Source organism: Dipodomys ordii, unplaced genomic scaffold (assembly GCF_000151885.1).
Source record: "Dipodomys ordii isolate 6190 unplaced genomic scaffold, Dord_2.0 Scaffold18, whole genome shotgun sequence".
NCBI classification, from domain to species: Eukaryota; Metazoa; Chordata; class Mammalia; order Rodentia; family Heteromyidae; genus Dipodomys; species Dipodomys ordii.
The window spans coordinates 7,931,493-7,954,453 of NW_012267234.1; the positions used below are offsets into that span (position 1 = coordinate 7,931,493).

The window sequence follows — 22,961 nt, forward strand, 5'->3', positions numbered from 1 at the left end:
CCCTCCCTCCCTCCCTTCATTTGTTGAGACAGGGTTTTGCTATGTTACCTGTTACTCAGGCTGGCCTCAAACTTGTAATTTTGCTTCAGCCTCCCAAGTAACTGGTACTTAAAGTGCATGCCATTGTGCCTGGCCTGTTTAATTTGATTTTTGTCTTTTAACTTTATAAGTTAATGTTACTGTTACTGTTCTTGTAGAACACTCAAAATTTTTGTGAATTCAGATTCGTTTTTTTGGGGTTTATGTGTAATACTAGGCTGAACTCAGAGCCTTCCTCCTTCAGAGTTTTTGTTCACTGCTGGCATTCTACCACTTGAGCCACGCTTCTGCTTCCAGCTTTTTGCTGTTAAGAATTTGAGTATTGGGTACAGCTGAAATATGTTTGCTGAATGCTGATGGCAGCTAACCCCTGTAACCCTAGCTATTCAAGAAATTGAGACTTGGAGAAACATAGTTCAAAGCCAGGCTGGGTAGAAAAGTTTGTGAGATTCCATCTTCAACCAGCAAAATGCTAGATTGGAGGTGTGGCTCAAGTAATAAAGTGCCAGATATAAGCAAGAAAGCTGAAACTAGACCACAAGGTCTTGTATTCTAGCCCTAGTACTGGCACAGAAACACAAACAAAAAGATTAATATATGCTTCATAGTAGGAAGACTTAAGCTAGGCTGAGGACTCTGTATGTGTACCCAAGTTCTTGAACTCAGGGTCTTGTGGTCTTGCTTAGCTTTTTTGTGTATGTGTGCCAATTAGGGGCTTGAACTTAAGTACTAGACACTGTCCATTTGTGCTCAAAGCTAGTGCTTTGCCACTTGAGCCACAGTTCTAGCTTTTTGTTAGTTAATTGGAGATAAAAGTCTCACAGACTTTCCTGCCAAGGCTGGCTTTGATCCTTACTCCTCAGTCTCCTAAGTAGTTAGAATTACAGGCATGAGCCACTTGCACCCAGCTCAGTTGCTTTTTTTTTTTTTGGTTAGTCACGGGGCTTGAACTCAGGGCCTGAGCGCTGTCCCTGAACTCTTTTACCACCTTGAGCCACAATACCATTCCTGGTTTTCTGGTGGTTGATTGAAGATAAGAGTCTCCTGGACTGGGCTGGGAAGGTGGCTCAGTGGTAGAGTGCTTGCCTTGCATGCCTGAGGCCCTGGGTTCGATTCCTCAGCACCACATAAGCAAAAAGAAAAAAGCCGGAAGTAATGCTGTGGCTCAAATGGTAGAGTGCTAGCCTTGAGCTGAAGAGCTGAGGGACAGCGCCCAGGCCCAGAGTTCAGGCCCCATGACCAGACCCCCCCCGTCCCCCCCCCCCAAAAAAAAAAAAAGTCTCCTGGACTTTCCAGGCATCCTCCTCAGTAGCTAGGATTATAGGCATAAGCCATCAGTGCCTTGCTTCACTTGGCCTTTTGATCATAGCTAGTTCAGACCACCTAAGTCACACATCTACTTTTGTTTTTTTGCTGGATATTTAGAGATAGATTTGTCTGCCCTGGCTAACTGCAAACCTTGATCCTCTTAATCTCAGCATCCTGAGTAGCTAGAATTAGAGACCTGATTTGCCAGTACCAACAATTTATTTCTGCCCTCTCCTCACCCCCCAACCTGGGTGTTAATACTGGGGCTCAATCTCAGAGCCTCATGCTCTCACTTGGCTTTTTAGCTCAAGGCTGGACTCTCCAGTTGAGCTTTACCTCCACTTTTGGCTTTGATGGTTAATTGGAGATGAGATTCTCACAGACTTTCCTGCCCAAACTGGCTTAGAATCATGATCCTCAGATTTTAGCCTCCTGAATTAGGATTTACAGGTGTGAGCCACTGGTGCCCAGCTCTCATTTTCTAGTTCTGTATTCTCTAAATGGCTTTTGTAATTACATATACACAGTTTAGGGACAGTTTTATTTCATAAATTATTAGAGTTTAGTCTTTAAAAAAATACAGGAAACCAAAAAGTAGAAAATAGATTTTAGTTTTCAGTTTATATAATTGTTAAGTATCTATAATTCCTAGTGTTACAACTTACTAAGGGAAGTTTTATTTTGTTTTGAGGATCACAGGAAGACATGTTGGTATTGGCAAAGAAGTGACTTGAATCGGAAATAATAGCATAGTGAAATGCTTTTTTGTGTGTTTTGTTTATAGCACATCTTCATTACCTCCACTAGACTGGCCTTTACCAGCTCACTTTGGACAATGTGAACTGAAAATAGAAGTGCAACCCAAAACTCATCATCGAGCCCATTATGAAACTGAAGGTAGCCGAGGGGCAGTCAAAGCATCTACTGGTGGACATCCTGTTGTAAAGGTATGAAACTTTTGAGGTTTATTTTGTAGATGTCATATATTTGTTGGTGGTTATACAAGGTTATTCATTTAGGTACTTTAGAGCCCTAAGAGAGAGAAGTCAAATCTGGATTGTATTTTAATCTCCCTTAAGAGATAAAAGTCTTACCAACTTTTCTGCATGGGCTTGCTTCAAACTTCCAACCTCAAATCTGAGCCCTGTGAGTAGCAAAGATTATAGACATGAGCCACCAACACCTAGCTGACACAGAATTTTTCTGTGTAGCCTCATCAGTGCTTAGGAGGCTGAGTCAGAAAGATTACAAGTTTGAGGACAGCCTGGGCTGTTCTTAAAAGGTAGAAGTTTCAAAAAGAGATTAAATAATTATTGAAGATTGGAGACATGGCTTAAATAGTAGAGTATGTGACTAGCAAGGCTCTTTTTTTTGCGGGGGGGGGGTGTCAATCGTGAGGCCTGAACTTTGGGCCTGGGTGCTGTCCCTCTACCTATAATCCTAAGCTACTCAGGGGACTGAGATCTGAGGATATGATTTGAAGCCAGCCTGGGCAGGAAAGTCTGTCATATCTATGGAATTTTTTTTTTTTTTTGTCAATTGGGCTTGAACTCAGGGTGTTGTCCCTAGGTCTTCAACTCAAGGCTAGCACTCTACCACTTGTACCCCAGCTCCACTTATGGCTTTTTCTGCTTATGTGGTGCCAAGAAATCGAACCAAGAGCCTCATGCATGCAAAGGCAAGCATTCTACCACTGAGCCACCTTTCCAGCCCCTCCCCACCCCCCGGCCCAATTTTTTTTTATTAGGAGTTTGAGCTCACTGTTTCAGTTTTGAATTGACTCTTTGATCTGACAAATAAGGTAATTGTCTTTCTTCTTTCCCTTTCTCTACCTTGCCTTCCTAAATTATTGCTTACTAATTTTATTTCTTTCTGCTATACAACCACCTTTCTACCCTTACTTAATCTTAATTGTGTATATAAGTAAATTCAATGCTATATCGTTTTTTGTTGTTGTTGTTGGTCGTGGTGGTTTTTTTTGGTCAGTCGTGGGCCTGAACTCAGGGCCTGGGCACTGTCCCTCAACTCTTCAGCTCAAGGCTAGGGCTCTACCACTTGAGCCACAGCACTACTTGTGGCTTTTTCTGCTTATGTGGTGCTGAGGAATCGAACCCAGGGGCTCATGCATGCAAGGCAAGAACTCTACCACTGAGCCAACTTCCCAGCCCTCGTTTTTTATTTCACCATTTTGTTGTTTTTTGCTTTTATTCAAGGTGGTGTTTAGATCTTATAGACATTTTTCTTACTGACTTTGAATATTTCAGTGGAAAAACTAATACTGGATTGAATTTTCTTCAGTCATTATAATCTATGAACCATTCTCTCTCTCTCTCTCTAATGTACAACATAACATTCTAGTAGGTGGTAATCTGTAATGACCCTTTCTACTTCTGAAAAGCCTTGGAGCATGATGTAGGGTCCTTAGTTCCTTTTAAAAAATACCAGGCTAATAGAATGCTTGCTTAGCACTCATGAGGCCCTTTGTTCAATTTTCAGCACTGCCTGCCCACCAAAAAAAAAAAAAAAAAGCTTACATACTAAGAACTAGGAAGTGAAGGTATGGCTCACCTGGTAGAGCACCAGGGAAGACTTAATGGGGCATTCCTGTAACACCAGCACTTGGGAAGCTGAGGCTGTAAGATCAAGAGTTCAAGGCTAGCCTGACTAAATAGCAAGATCCTCTTCTCTAAAGACAAAAATTTGTAAAGAACATTTACTGACAAGTGGCAAATAAGCATGTGAAAAAATGTTCTACATCATTAGGTATTAAGAAGATGCAAATTCAATCCACAATGAAATTCACTACATACCTATTAGAACAGCTAAAATAAAAAATGATGCCAGGCACTGGTGTGGCTCATGCCTATAATCCTAGCTACTTAGGGGACTGAGATCTGAAGATGTGGTTTGAAGCCAGTCTGGGCAGGAAAGTCTATCTATGGAATTTATTTATTTATTTTTTTGTCAGTTGGGCTTGAACTCAGGGCCTGGGTGCTGTCCCTAACTCCTGTGCTCAAGACTAATGCTCTGCCACTTGGAGCCACAGCCCCACTTCAGTTTTTGAGTGGTTAATTGAAGTTAAGAGTCTCAGGGGAACTTTGCTGTCTGGGCTGGCTTCAAACTGCAGTTCTCAGGTCTCAGCTTTCTGAGTAGCTAGGATTACAGGTATAAGCCACCAGCACCTATAAGACTTTTTTTTGGGGGGGCGGGGGTGGTCCAGTCGTGGGGCCTGAACTCTGGGCCTGGGCGCTGTCCCTCAACTCTTCAGCTCAAGGCTAACACTCTACCACTTGAGCCACAGCGCCACTTCCGGCTTTTTTCTTTTTGCTTATGTGGTGCTGAGGAATCGAACCCAGGACCTCAGGCATGCAAGGCAAGCGCTCTATCACTAAGCCACCTTCCCAGCCCCATCCTATAAGACTCTTATCTCCAATTAGCCACTAGAAAGCCAGAAATGACACTGTGGCTCAAAGTGGCAGAATGCTAGCCTTGAGTACAAAAACTCAGGTATAGTGCACAGGCCCTGAGTTCAAGCCTCATGGCTTACCAAAAGAAAAAGAAAAAGTAAATGCTAGCAAGGATGCAGAAAACTAGATTTTGCCTAAACTTTTGTTACAACTACTCAGGAACATAGTTCGTCAGATTCTTAAAAAACTAAATTTGGCCAGGCACTGATGGCTCATACCTATAATCCTAGCTACTCAGGTGGCTAAAATCTGAGGATTGCAGTTCAAAGACAGCCCAGGAAGGAATGTTCATGAGACTCTTATGTCCAATTAACCACAAGAAAACTGGAAGTAGCACTGTGCTTCAAAGTGGTAGAGCACTAACCTTAAGTAAAAGAACTCAGTGACAGTGCCTAAGCCCCAAGTTCACAAAAGGCGAGGGATGAACAGTAAAAGGAAATAAACTATCCTCCTTCAGGACCATATGATAGAATAAAACTCTTTTCATACATTTGAGGAGCTATGGAAATTTTCAAACTAGATGCATGGATGCTGTCGCATAGCTACCAGTTGTTCATTATTAACTATATGTCTCAACACTGTAATAGGCATTCTGTACTTGATACTATGTGTCAAAATACTTCTACAGTATTGAAGCAGAAGAAGAGTTTTTGTAAAGGTTATTAATAGTTCATTAAATCTCAAGCTTGGAAGCTACATGACCTAGAACTACTCTTCTAGTCCTGCTGTTGCAAAAATAACTACTGGCACTGTGACTCGCTACAACAACTCGTACTATCAGTGCTGGGGCTGGATGCCAAAAACTCTACCACTACAGTGTTAATAGTTAGACATCTCCTCCACTGTATTTTCTGACAAATGGATTTTAATGGTTTGATGGACTTAAAACTTTCTTGTGAATGCAAAACAATTTAGGGCCAAAATTACAAATGAGTATTATTGAAAAAAATCACTTTGAAACTTGTAAAACTTCAGCAAATCTTCACGAAGATTTCACTATCCCCAAAATAAGAGGCATGCCATAAGAACTGACAGACCTGCTCACTTCACTCACTTCATACTTTTACCTGCTAGAGACTGCAACAGATTGAGATACTCTCGGCTATCATTTACAGAAGAATAGAGTAGTAATCAGAAGAGCTGAGAGAAAGTCCTCCAAGGCACTTCTATAAAGCCAGGTTGAGATATCATTGGTTATCTTGAGAAAAAGAAATAAAAGATAAAAACTAAACAACAAAGAAAACTCATAGACCCCAAATCAAGTCTGGTCTTTTACCAGTTTTAAGGGGTGGGCAACTTGACTATGGAGCATAAGCAGATCTCTGCAGTCTGATGAGTGCTATTCCAGATATTCCATGAAAATACACATTTTATCCATATTAAAAGGTAGGAAGAGAGAAAACAGGAACTGGGAAGGTGGCTCAGTGGTAGAATGCTTGCCTAGCATGCTGGAGGCCCTGGGTTCCATTCCTCAGTTCCACATACACCGAAAAGGTTGGAGTAGCGTTATGGCTCAAGTAATAGAATGCTAGCCTTGAGCAAAAGAAGCTCCCAGATAACGCCCAGGCCCTGATCAAGCCCCAGGACAGGCCAAAAATAAATAAATAAATAAAAAGGAAGAGAGAAAACAATGGTAGCAAACTGGGAGATGGCTTAGATTTGATTTTTGAGTTGTTAGAAAGAGACTTTCAGAATAATTAGATAAAAATGTTAAATTTTCTTATAGAAAAGGAGGGTTCTGGGCTGGGAAGATGGCTCAGTGGTAGAGCGCTTGCCTTGCATGCATGAGGCCCTGGGTTCGATTCCTCAGCACCACATAAGCAAAAAGAAAAAAGCCGGAAGTGGCGCTGTGGCTCAAGTGGTAGAGTGTTAGCCTTGAGCTGAAGAGCTGAGGGACAGCGCCCAGGCCCAGAGTTCAGGTCCCACGACCTGACCCAGAAAAGAAAAGAAAAGGAGGGTTCCATATATGAAGAAAAGGGAAACATGGTAACTCCATAATATTTTTTTTTTTTTTTTTGCCAGTCCTCAGGCTTGAACTTAAGGCCTGGGCACTGTCCCTGAGCTGTTTCTGCTCAAGGCTTACACTCTACCACTTGAGCCATAGCATCACCTCTTGCTTTTTCTGTTTATGTGGTACTAAGAAATCAAACCCAGTGCTTCATGCACACTAGGTAAGCACTTTACCACTAAGTCACATTCTCAACTCCTTCATAAATTCTTTAAAAGTCAAAAAGAAAATAAGGTAGACAAAAATAAAAGGAAAAAATTAGAAAGTATAAATCTTGTCCTTTACAATTGTAGTTACAAAAGAATACATACATTTTTTTTTCTGGTCCTGGGGCTTGAACTCAGGGCCTGGACACTGTCTCTGAGCTTCTTTTTGCTCAAGGCTAGCACTCTACCTTGAATCACAGCACCACTGCTAACTTTTTTTGTGTTTGTGGTACTGAGGAAATGAACTCAGGGCTTCATACATGGTAGGCAAGAAATACTCTACCACTAGGCCATATCCCCCAGCCTCTGCAAAAATCTTTAACAAAATACTAGTAAACCAAGTATAACAGCACATCAAAAAGATTGTAGCTAGGCACTAATGCTCAGACTTGTAATCCTAGGTACTCAGAAGGCTGAGATTTGAGGATAGTGATTCTAAGACAGCCTAGGCTGGCTTTGAGACTGTGAGACTTTTATCTCCAGTTAACTACCAAAAAGCTGGAAGTGAAGCTGTGGCTCAAGTGGGTACTGGTAGCTTTGAGCAAAAGAAAGAAGCTCAGGAACAACATCCAAGTCTTGAGGTCAAGATCCAGGACTGGGGCTGGGAATGTGGCTTAGTGGTAGAATTGTTGCCTAGCATGAGTTTAATTCCTGAGTTTAATTCCTCAGTACCATATAAACAGAAAAATCCAGAAGTGGTACTGTGGCTCAAGTGATAGAGTGCTAGAAGTGCAAAAAGAAGCTCAGGTACAGCGCTCAGGCCTTGAGTTCAAGCCCGAGGACTGGCAAAAAAAAAAAGATCCAGGACTGGCACAGAACAAAAACACAAAAAGCATATTCATTTGTAATGTATTCCATTGTTTTCTTTTAAACAAATTTAGAAATTTGGAGGACATATTTTATTTTTATTTTTTTTGCCGGTTGTAGGGCTTGAACTCTGGGCCTGGGCCCTGTCCCTCAGTTCTTCAGCTCAAGGCGAGTGTGCTACCTCTTGAGCCACAGTGTCACTTAAGGTTTTCTGAGTGGTTTATTGGAGATAAGAGTCTCACGGACTTTCCTGCCTGGCCTGGTTTTGAACCGTGATCATCACATCTCAGCCTCCTGAATAGCTAGAATTACAGGCATGAGCCACTGGCACCTGGCCAGATTTTTTTTTTAACATAATAGTATATGTGATACTGATACAAGCTTACTATAAAGTGTATGGATAATGAATTGCCAATATTTGTGTTTCTTCTTCCTCCTTAGCTTCTGGGTTACAGTGAAAAGCCAATAAATCTACAGATGTTTATTGGAACAGCAGATGATCGATATTTACGACCTCATGCATTTTACCAAGTACATAGAATCACTGGAAAGACAGTTGCTACTGCAAGTCAAGAGATAATAATCGCCAGCACAAAAGTTCTGGAAATTCCACTTCTTCCTGAAAATAATATGTCGGCCAGGTACCTTGAAACATTTCTCAAAACATTTCTTTCTTCTCCTGAGATAACTCTGAAAATAATAAACCTGTTTCTTTTAGTATAAAAATAAAATGTGGGGCTGGGAAGGTGGCTCACTGGTAGAGTGCTTGCCTTGCATGCATGAGGCCCTGGGTTCGATTCCGCAGCACCACATAAGCAGGAAAAAAAGCTGGAAGTGGTGCCATGGCTCAAGTGGTAGAGTGCTAGCCTTGAGCTGAAGAGCTTAGGGACAGCGTCCAGGCCCAGAGTTCAGGCCCTATGACCAGCAAAAAAAAAATAAAATGTTCATTTTCCTAAGTTAGCTGAAAAATATGTAAATAGCTAGTAGATTTGCTAAGGATAGTAGCGTATTTCTAGAAAGAAAATTCAGCTCAGCAAACAAATATTTATAGAGTGAAGCATTATCTTAAATGATAAAGATAAAATATATGGACTTTCATTAGGTTTCTTACATCTAATAGAATAAACAATTGCAGCATATTCTCATTTGTCAAGTGTCTGTAAAAAAGTCTTAGCACCAGGCACTGGTGACTCAAGATTGTAATCCTAGCTATTCAGAAGGCTGAGATCTGAGGATTATAGTACAAAGCCATCCTGGGCAGGAAAGTCCAGGAAACTCTTTGTCTCTAACCACCAAAAAGCCAGAAATGGATTTGAGGTAAAGTAGTAGAGTGTTAGCCTTGAACTAAAATCTCAGGGACAGCACTCAAGCCTTGAGTTCAAGGCCCAAGATAGGCACATGCACAAAAAATCTAATGGTATAAAGAGGTTTCATTTTTATATTTCTGTACATGTGTCTAATGTACTTTGATGCTTCTTGTTCATTATCGCCCCTTTCATTGTTCTCCACTATTTTCCCCTCTCATCCTTATCCAGCCCTGTTTTTCAGTGGTTAATTTCCCCCCCACCCTCAATGGTTAATTTTTTGATAGGGTCTTGCTTCTCACTCAGGCTCACACTCAAGCTTCCTGTCATCACCAGAATCATAGATGTATGCACTACATCTGGATTCCCTCTATAGAGATGGATTTTCATGGACTTCTCTGCTCTGGCTGGCCTTGTATCACAATCTTTCCAGTTTCAGCCTCTTGTATAGCTTGGGATGGGAGGTGTGCACTATTGAATCCAACTATTGTTTTGAGAAGGGTGTGAACTCTTTTTTTTATTTTTTTTTGATTTTGTCAGTCTGGGGCTTGAACTCAGTGCCTGGCCACTGTCCCTGAGCTTATTTTGCTCAAGGCTAGCCTAACTCTACCATTTGAGCCATAACACCACTTCGGGCTTTTTCTGTTTATGTGGTACTGAGGAATTGAACCCAGGGCTTCATGTTTGCTAGGTAAACACTCTCCCACTGAGCCACATTCCCAGGCCAATTGTGAACTTTTCTATTTAGGTTGGCCTCAAATTGATCCTGGTCTTAGCTTCTCAAATAGATAGAATTATAAGCATAAGCCACTGGCACCTGGGTTTGGACTTTTTCTAGGAACTAAAAAAAAAAATTCTTAGGGTCAGATTACAGGCCATGTTTCTCTTCATCCCTCTAGACAGTCAAAAGCACTATATTTGTTGGTAGTGATGGCTCATGCCTGTAATTCCCGCTACTGAGGAGGCTGAGATCTAAGGATCCTGGTTCAAAGCCGTCCTAGGCAGGAAAATTTGTCAACTCTTACCTCCAAAAAACCACTCAGAAAAAGCCAGAAGTGTCACTGTGGCTCAAGTGGTAGAGCGCTAGCCTTGAGCAAAAGAAGCACTCAGGAACAGTGCCCAAGCCCTGAGTTCAAGCCCTAGGACTGGCCAAAAAAAAAAAAAAAGCACTATAATTGAGTCAAGTTAAATAGAATATCATCAGAAACTTATTATGCTACTTAACTGCCTACATAACAATATACCTGTATAAATTTTTTTTTTCCTGTTTTTAGTTGGGTCTCATTTTGTTGCCCAGGCTGGTCTTTAACTAGTGGGTTCAGTGATTCTTTTACTGTAGCTTCCTGGGGACTGGCTAGGAATAGATATGTACCACTTTACCCATCTTGTGAAAACTACTGTTAATAGACAGTATATTTTAGGTTGGTCATTATTCCATAGACATACACAGAGACGCCTCCTAACTTAAAAAAGTATGTTGGTGTTTCCTGAGGACATGTCCCACTTGACAGCAAAAAACTTTATTGTATTTTTTTTGTTTATAAGAAGTTCATAATAAATTAGAGTAATTATTATAGTTTATATAGTAGTGTGTTGTTGTCCTGGGAATTGAACTTTGCACATATTTGAAGTGCTCTACCATTGAGCTACACCCCCATGTATTTTGAAATTGCAATTTAGATACCGAACTTCAGAAAAGAGAAATTGGTAATCCATGGATTATCCTTTCAGATAATCCTTCGTCCCTGTAATCTCAGCACTTGGTAGGGTAAGGATGGGAATAATGGTTTCAAGACCAGCCTGGAATACATTGTAAGACTGTTTCAATAATGAACAAGCTAATGAGAAGTTGTAGTATTAAACCATTTTAATACAATACTTACTTTTATTACTTTATTTGAATAATTTTATAGAATTGCCTTCTTTTTTTTTTCTCTTAAGGTTTTAAGACTAGTCATCTATCTTTTCTTTAAAAAAAAAAAACCAAGGCTGGGAAGGTGGCTTAGTGGTAGAATGCTTGCCTAGCATGCATGAAGCCCTGGGTTTGATTCCTCAGTACCACATCACAGAAAAACCCAGAAGTGGTGCTGTGACTCAATGGGAGAGTGCTAGCCTTGAGCAAAAGCAGCTCAAAGACAGTGCCCAGGCCCCCCGGACTGGCAAAAAAATAAAAACAAAAACAAAAAAACAACAAATTAACTTGATTGTGGTATTTTTAATTCTTCCCCAACAAACTGACTAAACAAAAATATGAAATTGACTTTTGGGGGGGGGTTGGGGTTGGTTGTGGGGCTTGAACTCTGGGCCTGGGCCAAGTGCCAGTGGCTCACACCTGAAATCCTAGCTACTCAGGAGGCTGAGATCTGAGGATCGCGGTTCAAAGCCAGCCTGGGCAAGAAAGTCCGTGAAACTCTTATATCCAATAAACCACCAGAAAACCAGAAGTGGCGTTGTAGCTCAAGCACTAGCCTTGAGCTGAAGAGCTGAGGGACAGCACTCAGGTCCAGAGTTCAAGCCCCACGACCGAGGGAAAAAAAACAAAAACGAACTCTGGGCCTGGGCCGCTGTCCCTCAGCTCTTCAGCTCAAGGCAAGCATTCTACCCCTTGAGCCACAGTGCCACTTCCAGTTTTCAAGTGGTTTATTAGAGATAAGAGTCTCACAGACTTTCCTGATTGGACTGGCTTTGAACCGTGATCCTTAGATCTCACCTTCCTGAATAGTATTACAGATGTGAGCCACCGGCATAAATATGAAATTGAATTGCTTACATCCACTGTTATCAGTAAGATGTGTGTGTGTGTGTGTGTGTGTGTGTGTATGTATGATTTTTATATTTTTTTATATTTTTCTTCCTAGTATCGACTGTGCAGGTATTTTAAAGCTACGTAATTCAGACATAGAACTTCGAAAAGGAGAAACTGATATCGGCAGAAAGAATACTAGAGTCCGACTTGTATTTCGTGTACACATCCCACAACCCAATGGAAAAGTACTTTCTCTACAAATAGCTTCTATACCTGTTGAGTGCTGTAAGTGAGCTTGTGTGTTACATTTTAATATTAAAAAAATACTATTTTTGGAAATGGAGCTGTGGCTCCAAGTGGGAGAGCACTAGCCTTAAGTGAAAAAGCTCAGAGACAATGCCTAGGCCCTGAGTTCAAGCCCCATGACCAACAACAACAACAAAAAGTCACGGGGCATCAGTAGCTCATGCCTGAAAACCTAGCTACCCAGGAGGCTGAGATGTGAGGATCGAGGTTCAAAGCCAGCCCTCCCAGGAAAGTCCATGAGACTCTTATCTTCAATGAACTGGAAGTGGAGCTGTAATTGCAGTAGTGAGCACTAGCCTTGAGCAGAAGCAGCTCAGCAAGAGCACCCAGACTAGCACCCAAAAACAAAACAAAAACCACCTGAATTAATAACCAAATTTTACATTTATTTGTAATTGTTTTTAGCTTGAAGTTGTCATGTATAAAATATTTTAAACTAACATTTTGGTTTTTTTTAACTGTCAAAAAAAACAGCCCAGCGATCTGCCCAAGAACTTCCCCATATTGAGAAGTACAGTATCAACAGTTGTTCTGTAAATGGCGGCCATGAAATGATTGTAACTGGATGTAATTTTCTTCCGGAGTCCAAAATCATTTTTCTTGAAAAAGGACAAGGTAAATAATATACATTGATTGACTTCAGTGTAAGTGACAAAAGGATGAAATAAATTATTTAGGCATTTCAGTGATATTAATCCCAAGTAGTTTGCCTAAATTCTCATGCATCATTTATGCACTAGATTTTTATTTCAAACTAGTTACTAAATTTTTACATAAATGTTAAATTCTCTTTAAATGTCTCAAAAATATTTTCATATGTAAAAGTATGTTCACATGAAAGCTTAGATACAAATTTTTATGGCAGTGTTATTCATAATATCCCTAAAATGAATATATCACAAATACCAGCTGATAAAATGTGGTATATCCACACAATAGAATATTTCTCCTCCATAAAATTAATGAAATACCAATATTACTGCAGCATAGATAAACCTTGAAGATCCTGTGCTACTTGAAAAAGCCAGCCATAAGTGACAGAGCAGAAAAAAACTAAAAGAAAGCTCCTTGTCATAGAATTAAAGCCTTAGTTTGGCACACCCATGCAAAATTTTTCTAAAGGAATGAAGGAGAAAGGAATCAATCTGTTTTAAGACACAGTACATGAATGTGTAAAACATCACAATTAAATACCTTTGAAGAATTTATACACACTTAAAAAATGAGTGACCAAGATTCATTGTACACATAATCTGCTTTGTTAGATGGCAAAAAAAAAAATTCAATGCATAACCCCAAATTAAGAGAACGGATGAGGGGCTGGGAAGTTGGCTTAGTGGTGGAGCGCTTGCCTTGCATGCCTGAGGCCCTGGGTTCGATTCCTCAGCACCACATAAACAAGAAAAAAAAGCGGGAAGTGGCGCTGTGGCTCAAGTGGTAGAGCGCTAGCCTTGAGCTGAAGAGTTGAGGGACAGCGCCCAGGCCCAGAGTTCAGGCCCCACAACCAGACCCCCCCAAAAAAAGGGAACGGATGGGTTAGGAGGGGTAGGTGCTAATGTTGAAAGGGGTGACTTTTTTGGGGGGGGGTCGGTCATGGGGCTTGAACTCTGGGCTTGGGCGCTATCCTCAGCTCTTCGGCTCAAGGATAGCACTCTACCTCTTGAGCCACAGCGCCACTTCCACTTTTCTAGCGGTTTATTGGAGATAAGAGTCTCATGGACTTTCCTGCCTTGGCTGGCTTAGAACTGTGATTCTCAGGTCTCAACCTCCTGAGTAGCTAGGATTACAGGCATGAGCCCCGGCGCCCGGCTTTGGAAATGATTTCTAATTGGTAGAGTGTTTCTTCTGGAGATTATGAAAATGTTCTGGAATGAATGGCAATGCTTGCAACATTCTGTGAATATACTAACAATCTCTAAATTATATTCTGGGTTTTTGGGTATACTTTTTTATCCCTATCTTCCTTTCTTTCTGACCATACTGGGATTGATTTGAACTTAATACCTTGTGCTTGCCAGTCCAGACACTCTATTACCTGAGCCATGCTGTCCTAGAACTGTGACTCTCCTGTTACCTCCAAGTAGCTAGGATTACAGACATGTACCATATGCCTGCTGAATTGTATAGTTTAGAAGGATAAACTATAGTGTATGCATTCAGTTTTTGAAAAAGAAATTTTTTGTTTTGTTTTGTTTTTTGGCTCCGGTTGTGGGGCCTGAACTCTGGGCCTGGGCACTGCCCCTCAGCTCTTCAGCTCAAGACTAGCACAATACCACTTGAGCCACAGCGCCACTTTCGGCTTTCTAGTGGTTTACTGGAGGTAAGAGTCTCACGGACTTTCCTGCCTGGGCTGGCTTTGAACTGTGATCCTCAGATCTCAGCCTCCTGAATAGCTAGGATTACAGGCGCCCGGCTTCTATTCTTACATTTTTAAAACCTTTTTTTAGAGATTGCTGAGCAAAAGATTCCCTTTGCCAATAAACTTGTAATTGCTATAAGGATTAGACTTCGTATGCTTCCTGACATGAATTGCTTTTTTTTTTTTTTTTTGTCGGTCATGGGGCTTGAACTCTGGGCCTGGGTGCTGTCCCTCAGCTCTTCAGCTCAAGGCGAGCGCTTTACCACTTGAGCTACAGTGCCACTTCCGGTTTTCTGGTGGTTTATTGGAGATAGGAGTCTCACGGTCTCTCCTGCCCGGGCTGGCTTTGAACCGTGATCATCAGATTTCAGCCTCCTGAGTAGCTAGGATTATAGGCGTGAGCCACCAGAGCCCGGCTTGCTTTTTTTTTTTTTTTTAATTGTTGGTTGTAGGGCTTGAACTCTGGGTGCTCTAACAATTAAGCTATAGCACCACTTCTGGTTTTCTAGTGGTTAATTGGAGATAAGAGTCTCTTGGGAGCTGGGAAGTTGGCTCAGTGGTAGAGCGCTTGCCTTGCATGCATGAGGCCCTGGGTTCGATTCCTCAGTACCACATAAAGCAAAAAAAAAAAAAGCCAGAAATGGCGCTGTGGCTCAAGTGGCAGAGCACTTGCCTTGAGCTGAAAAGCTGAGGGACAGCACCTAGGCCCAGAGTTCTGGCCCCACGACAGGACCAAAAAAAGAAAAAAGAGTCTCATGGACTTTCTGCCTAGCTAGTTTTGAACTGTGATCCTCAGATCTCATTCTCCTAAATAGCTAGGATTATAGGTGTGAGCAACCAGTGCCCAGCTCAAATTGAATTGCTTTTAATTGCAAATTATTTATTTCTCTCACTAGATGGACGACCTCAATGGGAAGTAGAAGGAAAAATAATCAGGGAAAAGTGTCAAGGGGTAAGGAATTTATTGTGTTTGTCTATGTGTTTGTGTTACTTAGGGTTTGAATTCAGAGCCTTGCACTTGGAGTAGAAAATTGAGCAATTCTGCTTTATTTAGTATTGAGAATATTTAGTAATAGAAAAGCAAATTGGAATTTTTTTAAGTTTAAGAGTAAAACACCTTTCTAGTATTAAAATTGAAACTTGGGAAAATTAAACATTGGAGTCCTCTCTTTTGTATATAATAAATAGGAATTCGAAATGAAAGATTATAATAGGAAGTCTCTTATCGAACTTATCATTTATTGAATTCTGTGAAGAAATTAAAACAATGCAAAAAACAACATATATAATGGTACAAACCTTAAGGATTTGTGATTTAATATGCTGTTCTAACTTCACAGCTATTTGTGTATGTGTGTGCACGTGAGTGTGCATATGAGTGCCAGTCCTGGGACTTGAATTCAGGGCTTGGACACTGTCTCTTGAGCTTCTTTTGCTCAAGTCTAGCATTCTACCACTTGAACCACAACACCACTTTCGGCTTTTTCTAAGTAGTTTATTGGAGCTAAGAGTTTCATGGACTTTCTTGTCCGGGCTGGCTTCCAACTATAATCCTCAGATCCCAGCCTCCTGAGTAGCTAGGATTATAGGCAAGAGCCTATAAGTAGCTTACAGCTACTTTATTAAGCTTTTTGTTTTTTTCTTTTGCCAGTCGTACAGCTTGAACTCAGGCCTTAGTTGCTGTATCTGAATTTCTCAATCTCAAGGCCATAGCTCTACTAATGGCTTTTTTGGTAGTTTATTGGAGATAACAGTCATATGGACTTATTGCTGGGCTAGCTTTAAACGGCAGTCTTAGCCTTCTGAGTAGCTAGGATTACAAGCATGAGCCACCAGTGCCTGGCTATTAAGACTTTCAGATTCCACCCTGTAAGCTGTCCCTTATCCTGTCACATTGTTCTTCATCCTGGTTGCATTGAAGATGGAATCTTCTCTGGGCTAGCAAATGCTATTTTTATTATGCTTTCCAATGATTTGGAGCAGTTAGATTGAGAATTACTTTCATCTTTTTCTTTTTTCTGTGCTGGTACTGGGGTTTAAATTCAGGGTTGGACTCATCAGTTGAGTCATACCTCCATTTCTGGCTTTTTTTTTTTTTTTTTTGGGTCCGGTCGTGGGGCCTGAACTATGGGCCTGGGCACTGTCCCTCAGTTCTTCAGCTCAAGGCTAGCGCTCTACCACTTGAGCCACAGCGCCACTTCCAGCTTTTTTTTTCTGCTTATGTGGTGCTGAAGAATCGAACCCAGAGCCTCATGCATGCAAGGCAAGCATTCTACCACTGAGCCACCTTCCCAGATCCTTTTTTTTTTTAATAGATGGTGGTGTTAATTAGAAATAAGAGTTTCATAGATTTTCCTGCCTAGCCTGACTTCAAATCACAAACTTCAGATATTAGCCTCCTGAGTAGCTAGGCACCCAACTGAGAATTGCCTTTCATTTCGGCAAAGATTTTTTTCTACTTGTGTAAAATTATTTTTGAGGGCTGGGAATGTGGCTTAGTGGTATAGTGCTTGCCTAGCATGCATGAAGCCCTGGGTTCAATTCCTCACTACCACATAAACAGAAAAAGCCAGAAGTGGTGCTGTGGCTCAAGTGGTATAGTTCTAGCCTTGAGCACAGAGAGGCTCAGGAACAGTGCCCAGGCCCTTAGTTCAAGCCCCAGGGCTGGCCAAAATACCAAAAAGATTCAAGAGTGAACTGTCCATCTACTAAATCTCTAGATGACTATGTGACCAGTTGATGTACATAATTTTCTGTGATAGGAGAAATCTGTAGTTAAGATGAACAAGTTGCATTGAGCTTAGTAAGTACATTTCAGTTTTAGTTTTGAGTGTAACACAGTCTTACTTTCCTTGTTCCTTTAGGCTCATATTGTCCTTGAAGTTCCTCCCTATCATAACCCAGCAATCACCACTGCAGTGCAGGTGCACTTCTATCTTTGCAATGGCAAGAGGAAAAAAAGCCAGTCTCAACGTTTTACTTACACACCAGGTATGAGTTGTAATAGTTTACTGTAGAGTTTTCTTTCATAATGTAGAAAAAGTTACTTAGGTGCTGGGAAGGTGGCTCAGTGGTAGAGCACTTGCCTTGCATGCATGAGGCCCTGGGTTTGATTCCTCAGCACCACATAAGCAGAAAAAAAAAGCTGGAAGTGGCGCTGTGGCTCAAGTGGTAGAGCGCTAGCCTTGAGCTGAAGAGCTGAGGGACAGCGCCCAGGCCCAGAGTTCAGGCCCCATGACCAGACCCCCCCCCCAAAAAAAAAAAAAAAAAAAGAAAAAAAGTTACTCATTGATTTGATGGTCTGGGAATGTGACTTAGTAGTAGAGTGCTTGCCTACTATGCATGAAACCTTGGGTTTGATTCCTCAGTACCACGTAAACAGAAAATGCCGGAAGTTGCCTTGTGGCTCAAATGGTAGAGTGCTAGTCTTGAGCAAAAGAAGCTCAGGGCCGGGAGAAGGGGAGCTGGGAAGGTGGCTCCGTGGTAGAGCGCTTGCCTTGCAGGCTTGAGGCTCTGGGTTCGATTCTTCAGCACCACATAAGCAGAAATAAAAAAGCCAGAAGTGGCACTGTGGCTCAAGTGGTAGAGTGCTAGCCTTGAGCTGAAGAGCTGAGGGACAGCGTCCAGGCCCAGAGTTGAAGCCCACGACCGGACCAAAAAAAAAGAAGCTCAGGAACTGTGTCTAGGCCCTGAGTATAAGCCCCAGGACTGGCAAAAAAATAAATAAAAGTTACTCAGTGAATGTTGGAACCTTTAAGGTAGACTGATTAAGAATATGTTGATATTTTTACTGTTTATAATCTGTGTTTGCACTGACTTTAAGTATAAGATGTGCTATCAATGACCACTTTTTTTTTTTTTTTTGTCGGTTGTGGGGCTTGAACTCTGGGCCTGGGCTCTGTCCCTGTGTTCTTCAGCTCAAGGCCAGCACTCTACACTTGAGCCACGGCGCCACTTCCAGTTTTCTGAGTGGTTTATTGGAGAGAGTCTCACAGACTTTTCCTGCCTGGGCTGGCTTTGAACCGGGATCCTCAGATCTCAGCCTTCTGAGTAGCTAGGGTTACAGGTGTGAGCCACCAGCACCCAGCTCAGTGACCACTTTGTATTGGTTTGTTATAAGGAAATTAGAAGACGGAGTTTAAATTTGAAGTCTTTTAGAAGGTATCAGCTACTCAGCGGGCTGAGATTTGAGGATTGCGGTTTGAAGCTAGCCAGGGCAGGAAAGTCCATGAGACTCTTACCTAGGTTAGATAGCAAAAAGCCACAAGTGGAGCTTCTGGTTCAATTGGTAGAGTGCCAGCATTGTTTGAAAAGGAAAGAAAAGAAGCTAAGGGACAGCACCTAGACTCTGAGTTCAAACCCTAGTACCTGCACAAAAAGAAAAAAAAATCACCACCTGGTTAATTGGAGATAAAAGTCTCATCAAGATTTCTGCCTGGGCCAGGTGCTGGTGGCTTATATTTATAATCCTAGCTACTCAGGAGGAGGAGATCTAAGGATCTCAGTTCAAAGCCAGCCTGGGCAAAAAAGTCTGTGAGACTCTTTAATTCTAATTAACAAACCCCAAACTGGAAGTGATGCTGTGGCTCAAAATGGTAGAGCACTAACCTTGAGCACAAAAGCTTAGGGACACTGTCCAAATCCTAAGTTGTTAAGACCCTACAACCAACAACAACAACAAAAAAAGGATTTCTGACTGGGATGCTTTGAACCTTGATCCTTAGATCTCAGCCTCCTTAGTAACTAGGATTACAGATGTGATTCATCAGCACTTGGCAATATCTTTAAATTTCTTTTGGCAAGATCTTTTATTTTTGTTGTTGTTGTTGTTGGTTGTGGGGCCTGAATTCTGGGCCTGGGCGCTGTCCCTCAGCTCTTCAGCTCAAGGCTAGCACTCTACCACTTGAGCTATAGGACCACTTCTGGCTTTTTCTACTGGTGCTGAGGAATTAAACCTAGGGCCTCATGCATGCAAGGCAAGCACTCTACCACCGAGCTACCTTCCCAGCCCCAGATCTTTAAATTTTTGTAGCAATCTTTTATAACTTTTGTCAGTCTTGCCTTACCTGATTACATTTATTTCTAAATATTCTTTTAGAAGTTTCTATAAATTTCTCTCCTAATTATCTTCAAACCACCTCATTTTTCTTCCTAGCAGAAAATCTATAAGTTGCTAGCTTCTTATGCATTTTTGCAAATAGATATATGTAATATATATAATCTATATATAATATATAGACACACATGTATCTGTGTGCAGAATTGTTTATGTATGTGTATATTTTCCACACAAACACCAAATTTATATTTACTCATTACCTTACTCATGTAACTATAATCCTTCTGTACAGCATCTTTACAATAAAATTAAATTTTTAATAGACACCAATACCTAATATGCACATATAGCATAATTTATAAAACCATCTTTCTGTAGAAAAACAGTTTGTTTCTATTTTTAAATTTTCAGATAATAGGAAAACAAACTTCTGAATTCAGATATTAAGAAAATTATATTTTCTTTGTTCCCTGAAAACATTTAATATGCTACCCCCTGGTTTGGATACATAACTACAGTTGTATATCCTATAATAAAGGCCTTTCATATGACTATATATTACATAATAACATTTGTTATAATTACTTTCTTCTCAGTTATGATGAAGCAAGAACACAGAGAAGAAATAGATTTGACTTCAGTTCCACCTTTGCCTGTGCCTCATCCTACTCAGACCCAAAGGCCTTCTTCAGATACAGGGCACCCACATGATAGTGTACTCTCACCACAGAGAAGCTTGGTTTGCCCCATCCAGCAAGCATATACATCCGTTTTAACCTCATCCCATCTACCACAGTTGCAGTGTAGGGATGAAGGAGCAGGTAAAGAACAACATATGATACCTTCTTCAGTTGTGCACCAGCCTTTTCAAGTTACACCAACATCTCCTGTGAGGTCTTCCTATCAACCTATGCAAACTAATGTTTATAATGGACCAACTTGTCTTCCCATTAATGCTGGCTCCAATCAAGAATTTGATCCAGTTCTGTTTCAGCAGGATGCAGCGATTTCCAGTTTAGTAAGTCTTGGCTGTCAATCACTGTCATCAATGCCATTTCTTTCTTCAAATTCAAGCTCAGCAGGACATCTCTTAGCACATACACCTCATTCTGTGCAAACCTCACCTCATCTTCAGTCAGTGGGATACCATTGTTCAAATACAGCAGCAGGACAAAGATCTCTTTCTTCTCCAGTAGCAGATCAAGTCACAGGTCAGCCTTCTCCTCAGTTGCAACCTATTACATATGGTCCTTCACATTCAAGGTCTGCTACAACAGCTCCCCCAGCAGCCTCTTGTCCTCTGGTTAGTTCATCACTTTCTGGTCCATCATCCCCTCAGCTGCAGACTATGCCTTACCAATCTCCTAGCTCAGGAACTGCCTCATCACCATCTCCAGCCACCAGAATTCATTCTGGACAGCACTCAACTCAAGCACAAAATACAGGTCAAGGAGGTCTTTCTGCACCTTCATCCTTAATATGTCACAATTTGTGTGACCCAGCATCATTTCCACCTGATGGGGCAACTGTGAGCATTAAACCTGAACCTTCTGAAGATCGAGAACCTAATTTTGCAACCATTGGTCTACAGGACATCACCTTAGATGATGGTAAGCTCATACCTGTTCTATAAATTACCTATTGTCATATAGTTCGGCTTCTTTTTTGTTGTTGTTGGGGGGCTTCTTAATAAATTATTAGAAATACATTAATATACAACTTTGAGCAGAGAACCTATGCTTAAGGTCTATTTTACCACTGTACTGCAGAATATAGCATTTTCTTTGTTTTGAACATATGTCTAAAGAATGAATTCAGGAGCAATAATTCAGAAAACATTGCTGAATGTCATCCATTTGGAAGGCACTGAGCTAAATAGCAGAATTCCAGGAAGGTAGTAAAGAACTACTATCTTTAAAAAGATTCACACAAGTAAATAACCTGTACCCCTCTGGCTCTGCCAGCTTACCTAATCAGGTTACTGGTGATGGACTGTTGTTGCTGTTAATACAGCCATTGCTCAAGGATTTAAAAAAAAAAAAAAGGTGTTGTTTTTATATATGTGTGTGTGTGTGTGTGTATAATGTAGTGAATTGGTAATCATTTCAAATATTATTATAAGAATAATAAATAGAAATAATGAGGAATATAATCATTTACAGGGTCTAACTAGGAATTCAGTGAAGGCTACCTATAACTGTAGTCTAGTATGAAAATTGTAATGATTCTGAAGCATCAATATAGAATTCTAGTTCTCTGATTCTGTATTAATCTACTAGGAAAGAAATCTAGATCACCAGTCTTCTTTTACAAATTTTATAGAGGATGAGTTTACTCCTTAGTAGCAAAGCTGACATTAAATCTCAAGTCTTGAGTACAAAGAGCAAGAAAGGCAAATAAAATGTACCATCTCAGCTGGGCACCAGTGGCTCATACCTGTAATCCTAGCTATTCAGGAGGCTGAGATCTGAGGATTGTGGTTCAAAGCCAGCTTGGGCAAGAAAAGTCCATGAGACTTTTACCTCCAGTAAACCACCAGAAAACCGGAAGTGTCGCTGTGGCTCAAGTGGTAGAGCACTTGCCTTGAGCTGAAGAGCTGAGGGACAGTACCCAGGTGCAGAGTTCAAGCCTTATGACCAACACACACACACACACACGCACGCACGCACGCATGCACGCATGCATGCGCTCACACACATGTTATTGTCTCCTGGGGCTTTCCTGTCAGATAAGTACTGCCTTGAATTACTATAACCAAGGTATAAAAGGAATATACAATAACACTTTAAAAAAGAAAAGAAACATACATAGTAAGAGATTAGTATCGATATGTAACAGATTTCATAGGAAGATTGCAGGAAGGTTTTTGTGAGCTAGATCTTGGATGATGAGTACATGTTTTCAGTAAATGAGGAACAGAGAACAAAAAACAAACATAGAGATATGTCTGAGAGAACATAATTATTACCTCTGAGGTAGATGATCACATTTATACAGTTGGATATTCTGAAGATCACAAATTGTTAGCAGCAGAGCTAAGACTAGATTCACTTTCACTTGTTTATTGTTTTTGATGCCAGTCTTAGGGCCTGGATCCTGTCCCTGAGCCTTTTTAATCAAGACTTGTTCTCTATCACTTGAGCCACAACTCTCATTCCAGCTTTTGTGGTGTTTATTTGAAAATAATAGTGTCATGGACACCCCTGCCCGGGGTGTCTTTGAACCACTGTCCTTAGATCTCAGCCTCCTGGTAGCTAGGATTACAGGCATGAGCCCCCAGTGCCTGGCTGAATTCACTTTTTAAAAATTCCAATCTTCCAAAACGAGCTTTACAACGTCGGTGCGGGGGGGG

At 41.0% G+C, this 22,961-nt stretch overlaps 1 protein-coding gene across 3 annotated transcripts in view; it reads left to right on the top strand.

Moving 5' to 3' along the window:
• Positions 1 to 22,961, top strand: part of Nfatc3 (nuclear factor of activated T-cells, cytoplasmic, calcineurin-dependent 3) — a 71,975-nt gene that overhangs the window by 28,483 nt on the left and 20,531 nt on the right. For 2 of the 3 annotated variants that reach the window (XM_013012836.1, XM_013012837.1), the window contains exons 3-9: positions 2,132 to 2,294; positions 8,277 to 8,476; positions 11,998 to 12,170; positions 12,666 to 12,806; positions 15,447 to 15,502; positions 17,415 to 17,541; positions 20,206 to 21,219. In XM_013012836.1, coding sequence (XP_012868290.1) covers positions 2,132 to 2,294; positions 8,277 to 8,476; positions 11,998 to 12,170; positions 12,666 to 12,806; positions 15,447 to 15,502; positions 17,415 to 17,541; positions 20,206 to 21,219 — 1,874 coding nt within the window. The remainder of the gene's footprint in view (positions 1 to 2,131; positions 2,295 to 8,276; positions 8,477 to 11,997; positions 12,171 to 12,665; positions 12,807 to 15,446; positions 15,503 to 17,414; positions 17,542 to 20,205; positions 21,220 to 22,961) is intronic. The other variant, XM_013012838.1, reaches the window with a different exon arrangement.